Raw genomic sequence first — 19,449 nt, forward strand, 5'->3', positions numbered from 1 at the left:
AGCTAAACAGATTGCATAGGTGGCAAAAACTAAGTTTTTATTAAATGGCTACTTACAAAAAGTTTGCCAGCCTCTGCTCTAGCATCCATGGGCCCTTGAAGGGTTTGCTTGTTGTCTCCTGGCCCAAAATACCCATAGCTAGCAAACACATGTAAAGATCCATTAAAATCCTAGCTACTTGGAAGACTAATGTGGTAGGATCACAAGTTTGAGGCCAGCCTGAGCAACATAGGAAGACACCATCTCAAACAAAATAAAACAACCCAACCCAAAGCAAAATCTCATATTAAGATACTTTAAGTTTTCCTCTTTGCCTTTCAGAAAACTTGAGTAAAATTTATTATTTTGACATTGATATAATAGCATTGATAATATCAACTCTACACTGATAGAATAAGAATTACGCAGTTAAAAAAAAAAAAAGACTTCTAGCCTGGCGTGGTGGCACATGCCCATAGTCCCAGCGAGGGGAGACCAAGGCAGGAGGATTGCTGAGAGTTCAAGGCCAGCCTGGGATACATAGTTGAAGGCCAGTCTGGAAAACAGTGAGAATGTCTCAGAGATAGAGATAGATAGAGAGAGAGAGAGGGAGAGAGGGAGAGAGAGGGAGAGACACACAAACATAACTTGTTGATATCTGATTCTAACTATTTGAAAATTTAAAAACTATGTACAAACTTTTAGTATTTAAAAACGTGACAGGCCGGGGGATATTGCTCAGTGGTAGAGTGTGCACTTATCATGCAAAAGGCCCTAGGTCCAATATCCAATACCAAACTAATAAATACAAACATACATACTTGATAAATAAGAAATCACCATTTCTTTGTCCATGCCAGAAAATATGAGTTTATTATATTCATTTAATATGAAAATTTTGCTTGGACAATTACAAAAATTATATTTAACTGGCACGTGAGATAGGGCTGGGGATGTAAGCTCAGTGATGCTGCAACCTGCCTCACAAACACAAGGGCCCAAGTTAGATCCCTAGCACCAAAAAAAAAAAAAAAGAAAAGAAAAGAAAAGAAATCTGAGATACTTTTCCTTGCTTAATTATATAATACTACAGAAAAAGTAAACAAATAATTCACAAATGATAGTTTATTAATTTAAATAAATTATGAACCTACTGTAGGCTGCTTGTGCAAATCCAATAGCTCACGTACATGACTCCGAAGCATGTTCTGACACTTCCACATTTCATTGAGAGCTCTGTAAAATTTATGAATAAGAAAAAACGCATTATTTAACAATACTCCCAATTATTTACCTTTACTTTTCTTCGTGCATGGTTTACATACATATTTTTCTACATCTACATAAAAATTTAAGTAACTAGTCATTGAGATTTAAGATATCTAGTGTAAATGGCAAATGTCTTCTCATAAGGACGATTCCAGGGGCTCATATGCTAAGCAAAGCAAGTGCTCTACCTTTCAGAGGAAATATGTATCTGAGCTCAGAAGGATCAATACATCTTTCTAGGTAAATAAAGAAACTGAAAGATATTTGAAACAGAGGTAGAAAGTACTAGTTCAAGGAAAGATAAAATGTCCAAGTGCATGGCACATATAGGAAACTCAAAAACATTTATACGCTTGGATGCGTACAGAGTATGAGATTATAATGAAGGTATAGAGAAGTAGATGACAAAGGCTTTTTGAATATGGCTAAGGAATCTATATGCGATACTTTAGGTCTGACACAGATTCAAGATGACAAGTTTAAATTGACTGTTTATACTATACTCTTCTCTTTCCATAAAACAGACTTTGCTCTCACATAAATTCCATCATGCTTTCAGGTGCCCATAGCTTCTCTGAGAATTACTCTACTTCTGAGTACCTTTGGATAGATACTTAGAAATATAAGATGTTAAAACTTTAGGGCAGGATTTCTCCACTTGGCATAAGTATTAGTGACTGCTTATAAAAACCTCCCACCCCCTTACCAGGGAACAAACTCAGGACTTTGCACTTGCCAGGCAGGTGTGGCACCACTAAGCTACATCCACAGCCGTGTCTGTAAAGTTTTTAAAGAATGATGGTCTGCTACCTGCCCTGCAAGCGCAAGATCCTGAGTTCGATCTCTAGTACCAAAAAAAAAACCCAACTTACTTGATGGGCCAGTAAAATGGATGGCAGGCTTAGCTAGAATACCAGCCATAGAATCTCCCTGGTATTTCTATGGGTATGGTTTTAGGGCCGGGGATTTAGCTCAGTGCCTCGAAACCACAAGGTCCTGAGTTTGATTCCCGGTACCAAAAAATTAAAATTAAAAAAAAACCCACCATGTAACTTTTGGGGCCCAAGATTTAGCTCAGTGGTTTCACCGCCTGCTGTGCAAGCGCAAGGACCAGAGTTTGATCCCCCGTACCAAAAAGAAAAAAATGATGGTTAATGCCTCCTGATAAGATGGCTCAAGGATACATTACCTTCACAGAATTTTTATAAAAATGCATGATCTTAGTCTGATAATGAGGAAACATTAGAAGATACAAAAATAAGGCAACATTATACAAAATAGCTCATGCACTATTCTTCCCAAAAAAATCAAAGACAAAAAAACCCAAAGATTAACCAGTCGATTAAGAGACCAGAAATACAACTAAATATGTAATATAAAATCCTGGATGGGGGAAATATCCATTAAAAACATGATATGGACAATTGAGAAAATATGAAAACATACTCAATTAGACAAAATACTTTATTGGTATTAATTTTACAAGTAAAAGGATCCACAAGTCTGCAAATTATTAAGAACAAATTGCGTGCACAGATAATAAGAAAGAATGTAAAAATATCAAATGACAGGGCCGGGGATTTAGCTCAGTGGTTCCAGCGCCTGCCTCACAAGCACAAGGTCCCGAGTTCGATCCCTGGTACCAAAAAAAAAAACCAAACCAAAAAATATCAAATGGCTGAAAATGGATCAGGGTAAAGGGAGATGGCACAATGTTTCATACTGCTCCTGCAATTTTTCTATAATTTTGAAACTATAAGAAAACTGTTTTATAAACTTATGTTTAACTTGTGTGTGTATATGTATAGCTTAAGTCCTAACTCAAAAAATTCAAAGTTCTTAATGACAGATTCATTAACTTTGTGTATCTGTAATTTACAAATATAAATTGTTTATATTTGAGTGTGCAATATGATTGTAATACCCACCGTGACACTTTTAAAAAGCCTATTAGAGTGATCACACAAGCTGGCTGACCTAGGACAGTTCCAGTTAAGACATTCGGTATAGTATTTGGGGACTTTTCAATCTTCGAAACCATATTACCAACCCAGGTGCCAAATATGTCTATGTATACAATATCTTTGCTGTTGATTGATCTGAATTTAAATCATAGTACTTTTCTCCACAATATTTACCTTAGTTTTTTGATTCAAAAGAAGCAGCAACAAACTCATCAATAATTACTAGATAAGATGAAGTACTTTTATGAAATCTTTAGGAAATAATTCAGTCATTTGAATAGTAACTTACTTTACAGCATTTGGATCCAAACTAGCATACAAGTAATACAAACATTTCATTCTCTCTTCTGTTTCCAGGTTGTGGGGCACAAGATACTGAGCAAAGATTTTCTCTACCAACAGTCTATTAAAAAAAAAAACACAACAACCCATAAGTATTCTATTTTAAAGAAACAACAGTCATTTAAATCATTTTGTGCAAAGATATCATATAAATTGTGACAGCTATGCACCCAATGGAAAACACCAGTATATGATCAGTCCTATCCTTGGAAGATTAATGCAGTTATTTTTAAATTTAGAGAGACAGTTTCTTCTTGCGACTTTACTTCATAATCTGTCATTATGAAACACTTAGGCCATTTTACCTATTCTTCAGTAGTTTGTGAACTTATCACAAATTAGTTAACTATACATATACTGTAAAGTTACAATTCTAAGTACAGCTAAATCTCAAGAAACTCAATAATCTCTTATGGTTTTTTGTTTGTTTGTTTGTTTTTTTGGTACCGGGGATTGAATTCAGGAACTTGCGCTTGCGAGGCAGGCCAATAACCTCTTCTGATTACAGTTCGGCTCCTTTACTATGTTGCCATGTAGTAAACAGGAAGATCTTCCTTCATACTACTTCCTGGAAACATAAACATTTGATTTTGCTTCTCTCTAGTATCTTACTTCCTTATCAATATTAGAATCCGAATCCTTCTTGCTAAGATTTTATCTATTATTGAGTATTACTGGGATAAAAAAACGTAAGAGCTTTTCATTAACCAATAAAATAACATCTGCTGACGGTCAAGCAGCCACTCAAATGTAATAAAACACTGCAAAGTATTTTATAAAAGCCAAGTATTATTAGTATAATGCAAACACAGAATAATAAGTAGCATTAAGAAAATGGAGGGCTGGGGGGATTTAGTTCAGTGGCGCCAAGCCTGCCTTGCAAGCTCAAGGTCCTGAATTTTATCCCCGGGGGTGGGGTGGGGGTAGGGGGTAGAGGTGGGGGTGGAGGGATGAATAGAACTTAGTAATTTTTCCTTGGGTAGGGATGGCATTGCAAAAAGGGAAGACTTAATTATCAGGAGTTATCCAGTACTGCACTATTGCAGGCAGAGTGTCAAGATGCCTTAAATTCATTATTTTATTTTATTTATTTATTTTTAGTACCAGGGATCCAACTCAGGTCCTTGTGCTTGCGAGCAGGCAGCAGAACCACTGAGCTAAATTCTCGGCCCCTCATTATTTTATTTAATCCACAAGACAATCCTATGAGGAGAGTATTATTCCTTTTCATGTAAAATAGAGGTGTAGAGAAGTGAAATCATCCAGGACAGAGTGAATGATGGGTCTCAGTCTGCCTAATTCCAAAGTCCATGCTTATTTCACTATTTTCTACCTTACAATTTTGGGTAGAGTCTTCTATAAAAGAAGGTATACACAAATATTCAAAAAACGACTTCTAAATTTGGAAATTATTTTAAAATTTAACAGAAATAAATATTTTAAAATGAAAAGCAGTTTTACATTTACCCTTTCTACCCGCACATTAGACTCACTTGTCATCGATGCTATTCTGATAATAAATATGCAAAAGTTTATCCTTTATCCAGCTGACTTTCTCTGCAGCTTCCTTTCCTGCTTCACCATGAAGACAGTATTTCTTATAAAGCTGAGCCAAGCCCATCATAGCTTCTTTTCTTACTCGCCACTAAAAAGTATAATATTTATTAGATGTGTATTTATCAGCCAAAACAATCAATTTTATTTTTTAATTTATTTTTTTGAGACAGGGTCTTACTATGTCGTTCAGGCTGGCCTTGAACTATGTAGTTCAGGCAAACCTCGAACTCATAGCGATATTCCTGGCTCTGCCTCCTGAGAGCTGGGATTACAGGCATGTGCCACCCAGCCCAGCAAAAATAATCAATTTTAAGTAAGTAAATATATATATATCACCACATTTCATTTCAAGTGAGAATTTAACAACCATTATGAATCTGTCCCTATTTAGAAATCAGATTACTTCAGAAATTTTTCAGTGCAAATACTTTTTTTTTTTTTGCAAATACTTCTTAATGACTTACCAATTTTTCATTTCTCCCGAAGCCAAATAATACCTTATGGAAGATTTCATTTGATTCTTTCTATAAACATATTGGCCTGGTTTTAGAAGTGATTAAATATAAAACACAAAATGCGCAATTTACTCGGCAAACAAAAGCCCTAGGTTCTAGAATGTTTTAGATTCCAAGTACATGTCCTTTGATGTTAACCCAGAGTAAGAACAACCACGTCTAGGACTAAGACTTCCAGGGCTGCAAATCTGGAAAGAACTTTAGTGATAACCATAAGTGAACTTCTTTACTCTGTAGATGTAAAGGGCAATTAATTTACCTAGAAACCTATTAGTACAAGACATTTGGACTTCTAGAGGTTAGCTGGTAGGATTATTATACTAGGGAAGGAAAGAGTGGTGGTAGGAGGAAGGTGAAACAGAAGAGACTATAAAAATCTACAGCGAAGACCATGACAGGCTGTAAGAACAAGAGTAATAACAATTTAAGGTACTACTTAGTAAATACAATGAAACTATGTTTCTATATATCAGCTTGTAAGTGCCTTTTGACATCTCTCACATGAAATAAAAAGGTGTGCGATGAAAGCTGAGAATAATTTCCCACCTTTTACACAGGAGAAAACAAATGTTAAAGAAGGTAACCTATGGGCCAGGGATTTAGCTCAGTGGTTTTGTTGCCTGCTGAGCAAGCACAAGAACCCGAGTTTGATCCCTGGTACCCAAAAAATAAAATAAAATAGAATGTAACCTAACTTAATTAGACCAATCTAGGTCTGCAAATGTCCAGTCTGTGTTATTTTAACCAAATCATGAAGTTTAAGTTAGGAAGTTGTTCAACCCTTTTAGAAACTACAGAAACATTAATAAGGAGTGATATTTTTCTAAAAGGGGAAAATTACATAAGTAACAATAAATTAAATGAGAGGAATAGAAAGTAATGCCAACTACCCATTAGATAGAGAATAATTTTATTTCATTTAAGTTAAAGCTGGGGGGGGCTTCAGTTGACAGTTGAACAAGTTAAATAAAATAAGGTTAACTTTTTTTTTCTATTTAAGTGAGAGTCTTGCTGTAACAGTACAGGCTGGCCTTGAACTCACAATCCCCCTGCTTCAGTCTCAAGAGAGATGGGATTACAGGTGCCCACCTCTCAGTGACAATTTTTAAAAAAACACTGGCCCTTTATGACTATTAAAGTAGAAACATAAAAACTATCTCTTGCTGTATTTCAAAACCAAATGCTTCTCCAACCTGTAATTATAGCTAAACTACACATAACCAGAGGACAAAAGGTTAACAATGCCAAATGGAACAGCACACTGTAGGATAATTACTATTAAAGATGTCAGTAAGTAGATGTCTATCAATCTGCCTTGCATGCCTGTCTCTTGCTTCTGGTTGACATCACTATTCCCTAGCAATTCCTATTGCTGTTCTTAGCATTACTTCCAATGCAGGTTCCTAACTGCACAAACGAAAGACACAGCAAAAAAGTAATTATATATGTAATAATTTCTGCCAGTAGCTTGGCACTACATATGGAAACATTATTTCCTTAGAACTATGCTATTTGGTTTAGTGAATAACATGGCTTAGTTATATGAGATAGTAACAGATGAAAATGTTAACTCTAAGAAATATAGGTGACTACTATTCTTTTCAAACTTAACAGGTGTGTAAAAAGAGTAAAACTTGGTTTAATTTATTGTTCTTTTATAATGTGATGCTATAAAACAAACCCATGCCTAAAATCTGAAGAGTTCTAGAAAGATAATTAAAAGATAGACATAATAATCAGTAGCTCTTTACTTAGGGTTGTTATTAATCTGATTGCCATAGAAAAGCTTTAACTGATATATAGAATAATAATTATTATAAAAATTATACCAATTATATCGAGCAAATAATTTAAACACAGTAAATTAGGGAAGAACAAAATTTCCCATATTTTACCCGTTTATCCAGTGTTCTTTCCCTTACAAAGCCAAGCAGCTGATCATTTACTAAGGCAAGGTCTCTTTTGGCAGCTGTTATTATAGTAACAATGACATCGTGCCGAATAGCTTCTTCTGGGTCATGTGATCTAACTTTCAAATATTCTATAATAAGAAAAAAACATTATCTATGTAATTTGTCACAATTTAGAATGGAAAAGATTAACAGTGTAAGCTTTTGAACACACTGAAACATGACAAAGTGTGTCATGAATTAAATTTTTTGTTGTTTTTTTGAGACAGGGTCTATATAGTTCAGGCTGGTCTCAAGCTCCTGGCGATCTTCCTGCCTCAGCCTCATGAGTGCTGGGATTATAGGCTTGTGCCATCATGCACTACAAATTAAAGTCACTTTCAAGACAACAGTACTCTATAAAATCACAAAACTATTTATTACTATATACCACATTTTAACTATGTATCTTAGTGGAAAAGCTGAATCACAACATTGTATCTGTCACAGTTAGAATTTCATTTAATCAAAAGACTTCAAAAAGAAAAATAGGGGCTGGGGATTTAGCTCAGTGGTTTTACCACCTGCTAGGTAAGCACAAGGACCCGAGTTTGATTCCTGGTACCAAACAAAAAAAAAAAAAAAGAAAGAAAAATAGTAAAAATTCTGGGGCCAAGAATTTAGCTCAGTGGCACCGCAACTACCTCACAAGAGCAAGGTCCTCCTGAGTTCAATCCCAGGGACCCCCCCCCCAAAAGTAAAAATTCTGTTAGGTATAATACCTACATCATTACATGATATAAAATCCAGAATAACAGTCCATAATCTCTTTTTTAAAATTCCTAAATTTTTACCATATAACAAAATAGAAATCTTTTTCTTCTGCCTTTTTAAAATATTTTGATTGAAACCACTTATTTGCTACTATCAAATCAGTAGGTTTAAATATTCCAGGTTCATGTGGTAAACGAGAACATCTACTCCAGAAGACAATTTCCTGCTTATTATTAAGTTAATGTATTAAATTACACAGGTATAATTGTGCCCAAACACAATGTCATAAATACTGCAGTTTCTCAAATTAGGATTTCTGAAAAACACCAAAGGATTAAAACACGAAAACTTCAAATATACTTTCATTTTATAAATACGAAATCATTTCCTAAGCCGTGAAAAATAAAAATCTGAAATTATACTAGAGTTAAAACCTATTCAGAATGTGAAGTGAGGTCACAGGCCACATTTATGTTTATTTGTGTGATTACTCTAACATTCATAATAAACCAAGTAGCTTACCTGTGAGATCCTTTGCTAAATCTGGGTGATTCATTAAACAGTGACTGGCAAATTTCACACTTTCTAATCTCACGGGAACATGAATGTCATTGAATCTACAAAGAAAATAACTAAATATTGATTCTAAGGAAAAATATTTATTTTCAAATGAAGTACACCTAATAATATATTATAAATATATAACATATAATACTATATTATAAATATTATAAACAATAATTACTGATTAGAAAATGTGTTACGTTTACTGTGCTCTGATGAAAGAATATAAAGTACAATAAATGAAAAAATACAGAATTAAAAAAAATTTGGAAAAATAGAAAATGTTTACCACGCTAAAGCATAAAACAATATAAACATATCTCCCAACTCAAACTACCCATTTTATAGACCTAAAAATTTAATGTTAATTTTTTTTTTTTTGGTACTGGGGATCGAACTCGGGACCTTATGCTTGCAAGGCAGGTGGCGAAACCACTGAGCTAAATCCCCAGCCCTGATGTTAATTATTATTTGATACAAAAAAAGCAGAAAACATGAAACCTGCTTGAAAAAAAGCTTAAGAGGAAAGCACTGGGGAATTTGAGGTAGAAAGCAAATAAACACAAGAAGATACAGAAGTTCAAAGAGAACTGCATAAAATGTGTGAGTTACACTGCCTCATCACCAAAGTTTAAGCAGACTGGGACCTACTTGTATTAAAATGCTGTTTCAGGGCTGGGGGATGTGGTTCAGTGGTAGAGTGATTACCCAATATGCTCAGGACCCTGGTTCCATCCCCAGTAATACACATGTTCTACTGTAACAACTCAATAATTCAATTAATATGAAATACAACTTCCACATATATAAGGATAAGGTGGACAACTAAAATTGAAAATAGACTGAGCAACCTTTAAAATATATTTATTAATGATAAATAATGTGATTTTGGGCTACAGGTGTAGCTGAGTGGATACCCAAGTCCTGGGGTTCAATCCCCATGAGAAGGGGTGAGGGTGGAGGTAATAATATGATATTAAATACAAGCAAACACTTTTATTTTTCAAATTTGTTTTTTTTTTTTGGTACCGGGGATTGAACTCAGTACCTTGTGCTTGCAAAGCCGGCGCGGTGCCACCAAGCTAAATCCCCAGCCCCAAACATTTTTATTTTTTAAGCTATCTCATAAGATAACCAAGTAAAGTTATTTAATAAATGTCTTAATCTCTATAGCCATCTACCTTATTATCCAAAGATAATCTTCATGTTTTAACAAAATCTTACATTTGGGTTTTATCATTTTCTAACAGCCAGAGAAAAATTAAACTATTATTTACACTGCAAAGCAACAAAACACTTCTTAGAGAGTAATTAAGAGCGAGAAGGGAATGAGGGAGCGTTATTTGGGGTGGATATGATCAAAATATGTTTACACATACATTTAAAAAAGTAGGACTGGAGAAAAATAAGATGTTTATGAAATAAGATGAATACTGATGATCAAACATGCTCCAGTCTCATTTTAGATCCCTGTACAGCTTTACTGAGGTCCTGATATGGTGTCTATTTATGCCAAGAGGTTATTTATGCCACCATTTAAATGCAATATCCTATGCTGCTCTTTTCTTTGAGACAGGGTCTTGCTACGTTGTTCAAGCTGACCTTGAACCCAGGCTGAACTCGAATTTATGGAAATTCCTGCCTCAGCCTCCTGAGTGCTAGGATTACAGGCATGTGCTACCATACCCGCAAAATAAGATTTTTTTGCCCTACAATTTATTCTACAAGAAAAACTGCAACAGATGCTAAGAAAATCAACAAATATCTACTAAACTTTCGATATGCAAAAAAAAAAACCAACCAAAAAACTTTCGCTATGCAGTTTTAATCAGCTGGACCATACTAACTACTCTCCAAAATATAGACGTCTGAATTTCATTTCCCTTACCGTCCAAGAAAACACTGCCAAAGAGGTCGATTCTGTGTTGCCAAATCAGAATCTTTAGAGCCGAACAATTTAGCTAGAAGTCGAACAACAGCTAATCGTTCTTCTCCATCATTGCTCTACAAAGGGAAAAGAGAAAACAAACAAAACCAGAGCTTTACTATCAGATCACAAAAAATGAAATATTCAAGAAGATACAATTTCATATTTTTACTTATAATGGTGAAAACTTAAAAAAATTGTTTTCACTGACCATGGAATTTATTTTATTCCATGCAAGATCAACTGGTTCTCTAATCTTATCTCACACCTGCCAAACTGCTAATTTATGCCTACACTTCACTGCTTATGTGTAATCTACACATTGGTTATTCATTTTGTACAAATATACATATACTTCATTGAATTCTAACCCTGTCTAAAGAAATGTTAGGGGGGTAAAAAAGAAATGTTAAGGGAAAAAAATTCTGTGAAGGACAAAGCTGCAAATTATCCCCACTCTAAGAAGCTCTCTTCGTAAGAAATCCATCCTTCAATGTAAGCTTCGACATTATCACAGAGTAATTAATATCTTGGTATGAAAAATTTTTTTTTTTTTTGGTGCTGGGGATCGAACTCGGGTCCTTGCGCTTGCGAAGCAGGCGGCGGAACCACTGAGCTAAATCCTCGGCCCTTGGTATGAAAAGTTTTAATCAAGAATCCCTGCCTGACTGGAGAATATGACACTGAAGACTGTCCTGATTCAGGAAAATTCATTTGAATAGCATAGCAAGAATCTTAAAAGGCCCTAAAAGATCAGTATTTTGGTTTAGATCTAAAATGTACCCCCAAAGTATCATGTAGTATTCAGAGGTGGGGGGTTTTGGAAGGTGACTGCATCATGGGGATACTATACTCATCACTGGATTTGTGTACTGATGAGTTCAGTGCTGTTACCAGATGGGGCCTGGTTGGAGGTAGGTCACTGGGGGTCCTCTCTACTCTCTGCTTTTGGCTGCCACAAAGAGATCGGTGTTCTCTGCCATGCCCTTTCATCATGTTTCTGGACTGGAGGCAGCTGACCATGGACTGAGTGTCCCTTGAACCAGAAAAACAAATTAAACCTCTCCACTTTTAAGTTGTGGGTGTTAGATATTATGTCCCAGCACTGAGAAAGCTGACTCAGAGTGAGGTGAACTGAATACTACAAAAAAACAAAACTTACTGATTTTTCAGTAAGAGTCTCCTAGTTTATTATAATGAACCAATACATATAATTTTGATATTATATTACATTTTAATATAAATTACTTGAAACCATACGGGATGTGAAATTAAAAAAAAAATCATTATGTATTGGGAAAATAATGAATACCTAATAGCTACAAGCAATTTTACAAAGCTCAAATATAATGTTTCTTTAAAATAATACCAGATAGGTCCAAGGATTTAGCTCAGTGGTTCTACTGCCTGCCTCACAAGTGCTAGGTCCCGAGTTCAAAAGATCCCGGTACCAAAATCAAAAACCAAAAACCAAAAACCAAAAAAAAATAATACCAGATATTCAATAAACAAATTCTGGGAAAAGATCAAAATTAAAATATAAAAATAAAGACCATGGGATATAATCTTTTCCCTATGAATGTCTAAACTTAGGAATAGAGGTTTTCTGGATAAAACCAGCAGATTTATATTAAACAGAGGTAAAACAAAAATTATATCAAGCTTTAAAACAATTATGAATAACAGAACAATTTTTATTTACAAAGATTTTTCTCCAGCAAAGAGAACAATGCTGAGGGGTATCACTTTTTAATAACTGTAAAACTCACTAGCCAACATAATTTATTTTATTTAAAGAAAAATCACTTAAATGTCAAACATTAGAATTGAATTATTTTTCTTATTTGTGACAACTTTAGTAGACTTCATATCTATAAACTACCAAAGTAAAACTAAGTGAAAACTTGCCCCTTCTTGGGCCGGGGATTTAGCTCAATGGTTCTGCCCCCTGCCTCACAAGCGCAAGGTCCCGAGTTCGATCTCTGGTACCAAAAAAAAAAAAAAAACAAACCCAAAACTTGCCCCTTCTTGATTTTGTAAATTTTAAAATATATTCGGGGGCTGGGGATTTAGTTCAGTGGTCCCGCCGCTTACTTTGCAAGCACAAGGACCCGAGTTCTATCCCCAATACCAATAAATAAATAAATAAACAAATATTTATTCTGTGATTAAAACTGAATGATTACAGTGATTTGATAAGCTTTTTAGTACAAAAACAACCTGATGTTTCTGATATATAGCTCTACTGTTAATCTATGCCAAAGTGAGTATTTTTTCATAAAGATATAATACTCTGAATTTCAAACAAATATTGTAATAAATAGAGCAAAAATGAGATATTCCACATTAACAGTTTATCAATAACTCTTGAAAAAATATTTAATAAAGCCACTCAAATTTTTATTTCTGTCCAATTCTAACAGGAAATGGAAACTCTATTGTTTCTACTTATAAAGCAACTAACTTTGAACAATTTTCTTTGAAAAACTCATTTTTACCAAAATAAAGCAAATATGATTGTTTTAAAATGTTTTTTAAATTTTGAGAATAGATATAAATGTTCCTCCTCCCTTCTTCCATCGTGAAAAGTCTTAAATGTAAAATGAGGCAAAATTCCTCATAATTTTAGACAAGGTTGCTAAGTGGCATAACTCCAGAGGATATGTTACACATGAGAATTGTACTCTGTGGATTCATGAAGTAGGCAATGGATATACCTGTACCCGGCACCACAGCTGACAGTTAAACCAAAGAAAATATTACTTCGAAGCATTTTCTTAAGCATCTCAATTGTTCTGAGGACTATGCCCAAGGAGGGCTGTGGCTATATGATTCAAAAATACAAGCACAGAAAATCACCAAAGTCACAAAAACTTTATAGGCTATCTGCTCATCACATGCTGCTGATTCAAAACAGGGTTACCTCAACTACATCTAGTACCCAGACTCCAAGCTTGTTTATTTATTTAGGACAAGAAAATCCTAGCTACTACATGCTATGATTTAATGAGCAAATAAGAACAAAGGCAACGAGATTTATTTAGTCTTGTAAGAACCATTATTGCTATTATTTAGACACAATATTGGGCTGGGGATTTAGCTCAGTGGTTCTGGCGCCTGCCTCACAAGCGCAAGGTCCCGAGTTTGATCCCCGGTACCAAAAAAAAAAAAAAAGGAAAAAAAAAAATAGACACAATATTAAAGCAGAGATTTACTAATATACAAAAACATAAAGCTCAATGGTCTTCTGTTAGACATATTGCCTTAAAAGAGATGCAACAGTCAAAAACAAAATTAACTGACTATGGCATTAATTTTGAAAAAGACAATCAAATTCATGGACAAAGTTCATATTTACATAACTTTAGAGTATGATTATAAAATGAAATTGGATCAATGAAGAAAAGTAGGTAGAAAATAAAGGAATAATTGTTGATACTACTGAGTTCTAGCTGTTTTTTTGTCATGTAAGAAACAAGGGCACAATAATGGTAGATTGTCTAGTTTTTTAAAACTGGAAATGCAGGGCTGAGGATGTAGGTCAGTGGCACAGCACCTGTCTGGAAAGTGCAAGATCCTGAGTTTGGTCCCTAATACAAAAAAATCCCCCAAAATGGAAAATGCATACATCTGGACTTATTTTCAAGCTGGATTCAGCTTTTAGTATCTCTGCTTTAAATAAATTAACCTGTAGAAATATGATAGTATGAAGAGCCACTACAGCAAGGCTTACCTTAAGCTCACAAAAGGAAATCTAAGACTAATGTGTAATTTGTTTCTACCACAGTAGTTTTGTCTGAGAGGCTTGACTTTACATATTTAAACTCTATGAAAGGTTAGGGTGAAATACTTTAATGCCTTACACATAAAAATAATTTAGTGTGGAGATACTTTTATACTGTTAAACTCTTCAAAGAAACCCAAAGTAATCTTTGTTTTCTATATAATATTTTTCTTGCAACCAGTTTTTCATCAGAAAAATCCATCGATGTCATGTCTTTTATACTATATCAAATGCTTACAATAAGGAACACACAATTCATAATTATGCATTTACATTTCAAGAGGCTAAACAAGAACATTTCATCTTAAGTTTATCTCAATATAAAAAAAAATTTTAATTATATCAGTTTGAATTAGAAATCAAGTAAAACAGTATATATATATATATATATATATATATATATATATATATATATAGCCATATGTGGTGATACATGCCTGTAAACCCACCAACTCAGAAGGGTTAGACAGGAGGAACACAAGTCATAGGCCAGCTCGGGCAATTTAGACTGTCTCAAAGAGTGAAATAAAAAGAATTGGGGTTGTGGCTCAGGGGTAGAGTGCTTGCCTAGCATGCTCAAGGCCTTGGGTTCCATCGCCAGTACCACACACACAAAAAAGATATAAAAACAAACGTATTGGATCCTTGGTACAAAAACAAAAAACAAATGTAAACAGTTAGGTTCTAGCCGGGTGTGGCCAGGATTACCTGTCATCCCAGCACTTGGGAGGCTGAGGCAGGAGGATCACTGTGAGTTGGAGGCCAGCCTTAAATACATAGCCACGCCTCGCCTCAAAAAAAAAAGGCTCTACAGTTCAGTTAAGATGTGGCATTGATTGCAAGCTTTTTTTTATATATATAAATTATGAATTCCTTTAAGTTATAACAGTATACTCTCAATTCAATATATTTTTTTAATCTATAGCATAAAAGGGTCATAAAATAATTGAGACTCTCAAAAGCACTCAATTAAAAATCTGATTTTAAAAATACACATAATTTAATAAATTAATACTATTTAATATCATCATAGTGTACATTGTAAATTTCAAGGGTAGCATCATTTTTGCTATGTAAATTCTCTTCTCACCCAAATGAGTTTTATTCAAGCAACTGAGAAATGTATACTTGAAAAGGAAAATGGTAAATTGAATTCACATTGTATTCTTATACTTAGAGAGAAACTCTTCAATATATTCTTTAAACTTAAAGGCCTTGAAAATTGAACAATCCTACCTTCAGTTTGAATTCAAGCTGCGGCATGACAGATAATAACAAATGAGGATCTATGGCAAAAAGTTCCTGAATCAGATCAAATACATGTTCTGACAAATCACTTACTGATGATCTTCCCAGCACCAGGACTTGATTGAAAAACTATAGGAGATATTAAAAACAATAATAGACATTTCATTTAAGAACATAAATTGTTTTATGAATGTTAAAAAACTATACAGTCAGGTACTGAATATACAACTGAAGGGGATGATACAGAATAAGGTATTTCAATTATTACTATATAATAGGGCAGTCATCTAAACAGTAGAAATATACTTCCAATTAATACCAAATGTTACAAGAAGTAAAAAAAAAGATTGGAGTATTTAGCTGTGTTTCAATTTAAAAATAATTTTTTTTTCTTTTTTTTCTTCTCTTTTTTTTAGTGTCTTAAATGTCAATGATCACAAAAACTTCTGGTTTCTCTTCATTAGACTTGCATTGCTGAATACGTTATTGCTTTGATTTCTGTTCCCTCAGGATGCTTGGAAAGTGAAAATTCTTCTCCCCACCCAATGGAACGTAATTTGAAATTTCTTTGATCAATACTAAGTACTTTCAAATGGACAGATTCCTAGATACATATGAATTACCAAAGTTGAATGAAGAAGACCTAAAAACTCTGAACAACCCAATATCAACCAATGAAACTGAAAATGTAATTAAAAACTTATCAACTAAGAAAAGCCCAGGCCCTGATGACTTCACTGCTGAATTCTACAAGACATTTAGAGAGGAACTGTTGCCACTACTGTTTAAACTCTTCAATGAAACTGAAAGGGAAGCAATACTCCCAAATTCATTCCTGGAAGCAAGCATCACCTTGATCCCCAAAGCAGAGAAAGACCCAACTGAAAAGGAGAACTATAGGCCAATCTCACTAATGAACATAGATGCAAATATCCTTAATAAGATAATGGCAAACAGAATGCAGAAGATCATCAAGAAGATCATACACCCTGATCAAGTGGGATTCATCCCAGGGATGCAGGGATGGTTCAATATACGAAAATCAATCAATATAATACACTATATCAATAGAGCCAAGGACAAAAACCATATGATTATCTCCATAGACACAGAAAAAGCATTTGACAAAATCCAACATGCATTTATGATAAAAACCCTACAAAAATTTGGAATAGATGGTCTCTACCTCAAACTGATAGAAGCCATCTATGAAAAAAACCAACAGCCAATATCATACTAAATGGTCAAAAACGGAAATCCTTCACACTCAAATCAGGAACAAGACAAGGATGTCCACTATCACCACTCTTGTTCAATATAGTTCTGGAAACATTAGCCACGGCAATTAGACAAGAGAAAGAAATAAAAGGAATAAAGATAGGAAATGAAGAAGTCAAATTGTCATTATTTGCAGATGACGTAATACTCTATATAGAAGACCCCAAGAACTCCACCAAAAGTCTTCTAGACTTAATAACCAAATTCAGTCAAGTAGCTGGTTACAAGGTCAACATACAAAAATCAATAGCTTTCCTCTACACCAATGACAGACTCACTGAGAGAGAAATAGGGCAAAAAATTCCTTTCACAATAGCATCCAAAAAACTGAAATACCTAGGAATCATCCTAACGAAAGAAACCAAAGACCTCTTCTCTGAAAACTATGGCACTCTGAAAAGGGAAATTGAAGATGATATCAGAAAATGGACAGACATCCCCTGCTCCTGGGTAGGAAGGATTAATAGAGTGAAAATGGCCATACTTCCAAAACTGCTACATAGATTTAATGCAATTCCAATTGAGATCCCAGCAGCACACTTCATGGACCTTGAGAAAACAATCCAAAAATTCATTTGGAACAAGAGGAGACCCAGAATAGTAAAACCAATTCTAGGTAACAGAGACATGGCAGGGAGTATCACAATCCCCAACCTGCAACTATACTACAAAGCTACTGTGATAAAAACAGCATGGTACTGGCAAAGAATCAGACCTGAGGACCAGTGGAACAGATTAGAAGATGTAGAAACAACGCCAGACACACTCAGCCATCTCATCTTCGATAAAGGAGCCAAACACCCTCACTGGAGGAAAGATAGCCTCTTTAATAAATGGTGCTGGAAAAATTGGGCTTCGGTGTAGGAAAAGATTTTATGAACAAAACCTCAGTTGCCCATGAACTAGCACAAACAATCAACAAGTGGGATCTCTTCTTATTAAAAGGCTTCTGCACAGCAAGAGAAACCACCAACAGTATAACGAGACAACCCACAATGTGGGAAAATATCTTCACCTGCTCTTCCTCAGACAAAGGTCTACTATCTCCAATCTATAAAGAACTTAAAAAGATCAGACCTCCCAAATTTAAAGACCCAATCCGAAAATGGGCATCTGAAATGAACAGACATTTCTCAGACAAGGAAGTAGAAATAGCAAATAAACACATGTAAAAATGTTCAACATCACTGGTCATTCGAGAGATGCAAATGAAAACAATGCTGAGATTCCACCTTACTCCAGAAAGAATGGCTGCTATCATGAAATCAACCAATAACAAATGCTGGAGGGGCTGTGGGGAAAGAGGAACCCTGCTCCGCTGCTGGTGGGAGTGTAGACTGGTGCAACCACTGTGGAAATCAGTATGGAGATACCTCAAAGAACTAGGACTGCAAGTCCCATTGGATCCCGCTATTCCACTGCTGGGGATCTTCCCCAAAGAATTAAAAGAATCATACCACAGTGATATATGTGCACCCATGTTCATAGCAGCACAGTTTGTAATAGCTGAAACTTGGAAACAGCCCAAATGTCCATTAACTGGAGACTGGATAAAGAAAATGTGGTTTTTTTTATAAAATGGAGTAGTACTCAGCCATAAAAAATGAGAAATTAGAGACATTTATAGCTAAGTGGATGCACATTGAGGCAATACTCTTAAGTGAAATAAATAGGACACACATGAATAAATTCTGAATAGTTTCTCTGTTGTGAGAAACTGAAAGTGTAAATAAGGACTAAATGTAGAATAGGTAATGTGAAATAGGAAGAAAAGGGGCAAAGGGGAAGGAAGTGGGAAGGCTAGAGGAAAGGATAGAAGGGAATGGGATTAATATGAGAAAATGGAAAAATAGGAACAAAATCTTTGTAAATAGGGAGGCCTGGAGGGGTTGAAGGGAGAGCTGGGCAAGGGTGAAAAATAAGAACCAAGAGAGACTATGTAAAGGTGCAAATTTTCAATGATGAATGTCATTATATTGTATACCTGAAATGTACCAATGATTAGAATGAATAATCGATAATGTAAAATAGGAAGAAAAGGTCCAAAGGGGTAGGGGTAGTGGGAGGGGCAGGGGAAAGGAAAGAAGGGAAAGGAAAAATGATGAGAAATGGAAAAAATGGAAATAAAGTCTTTGTAAATAGGGAAGGGTGGAGGGGGTGAAGGGAGGGCTAGGAATGGGGAAAAAATAAGAACCAAGATGCATTATGTAAAGGTACAATTCCCAATGAGAAATGTAATTGTGTTGTATACCTACAATGTACCAATAAAAGAATTTAAAAAAAATATGGCATGGTTTCTCTTATATGAGAAATATGATATATAAAATGTAAAACATTTTATTTAAAAAATAAATTAAAT

The 19,449-nt window shown here is 34.7% G+C and overlaps 1 protein-coding gene across 3 annotated transcripts in view; it reads right to left on the reverse strand.

The window, feature by feature from the left end:
* The window catches only part of Pds5a (PDS5 cohesin associated factor A), a 137,125-nt gene that overhangs the window by 61,661 nt on the left and 56,015 nt on the right, over positions 1-19,449 (reverse strand). For all 3 annotated transcript variants that reach the window (XM_087187836.1, XM_087187838.1, XM_087187837.1), the window contains exons 8-14: positions 15,801-15,941; positions 10,742-10,857; positions 8,812-8,906; positions 7,522-7,667; positions 5,048-5,199; positions 3,502-3,615; positions 1,134-1,215 (exon numbers count right to left, since the gene is read on the reverse strand). In XM_087187836.1, the coding sequence (XP_087043962.1) occupies positions 1,134-1,215; positions 3,502-3,615; positions 5,048-5,199; positions 7,522-7,667; positions 8,812-8,906; positions 10,742-10,857; positions 15,801-15,941 (846 nt within the window). The remainder of the gene's footprint in view (positions 1-1,133; positions 1,216-3,501; positions 3,616-5,047; positions 5,200-7,521; positions 7,668-8,811; positions 8,907-10,741; positions 10,858-15,800; positions 15,942-19,449) is intronic.

Source organism: Heterocephalus glaber, unplaced genomic scaffold, assembly GCF_053883595.1.
Source record: "Heterocephalus glaber isolate CG9 unplaced genomic scaffold, H.glaber_assembly_v1.0 deba00001509, whole genome shotgun sequence".
Lineage (NCBI taxonomy): Eukaryota > Metazoa > Chordata > Mammalia > Rodentia > Bathyergidae > Heterocephalus > Heterocephalus glaber.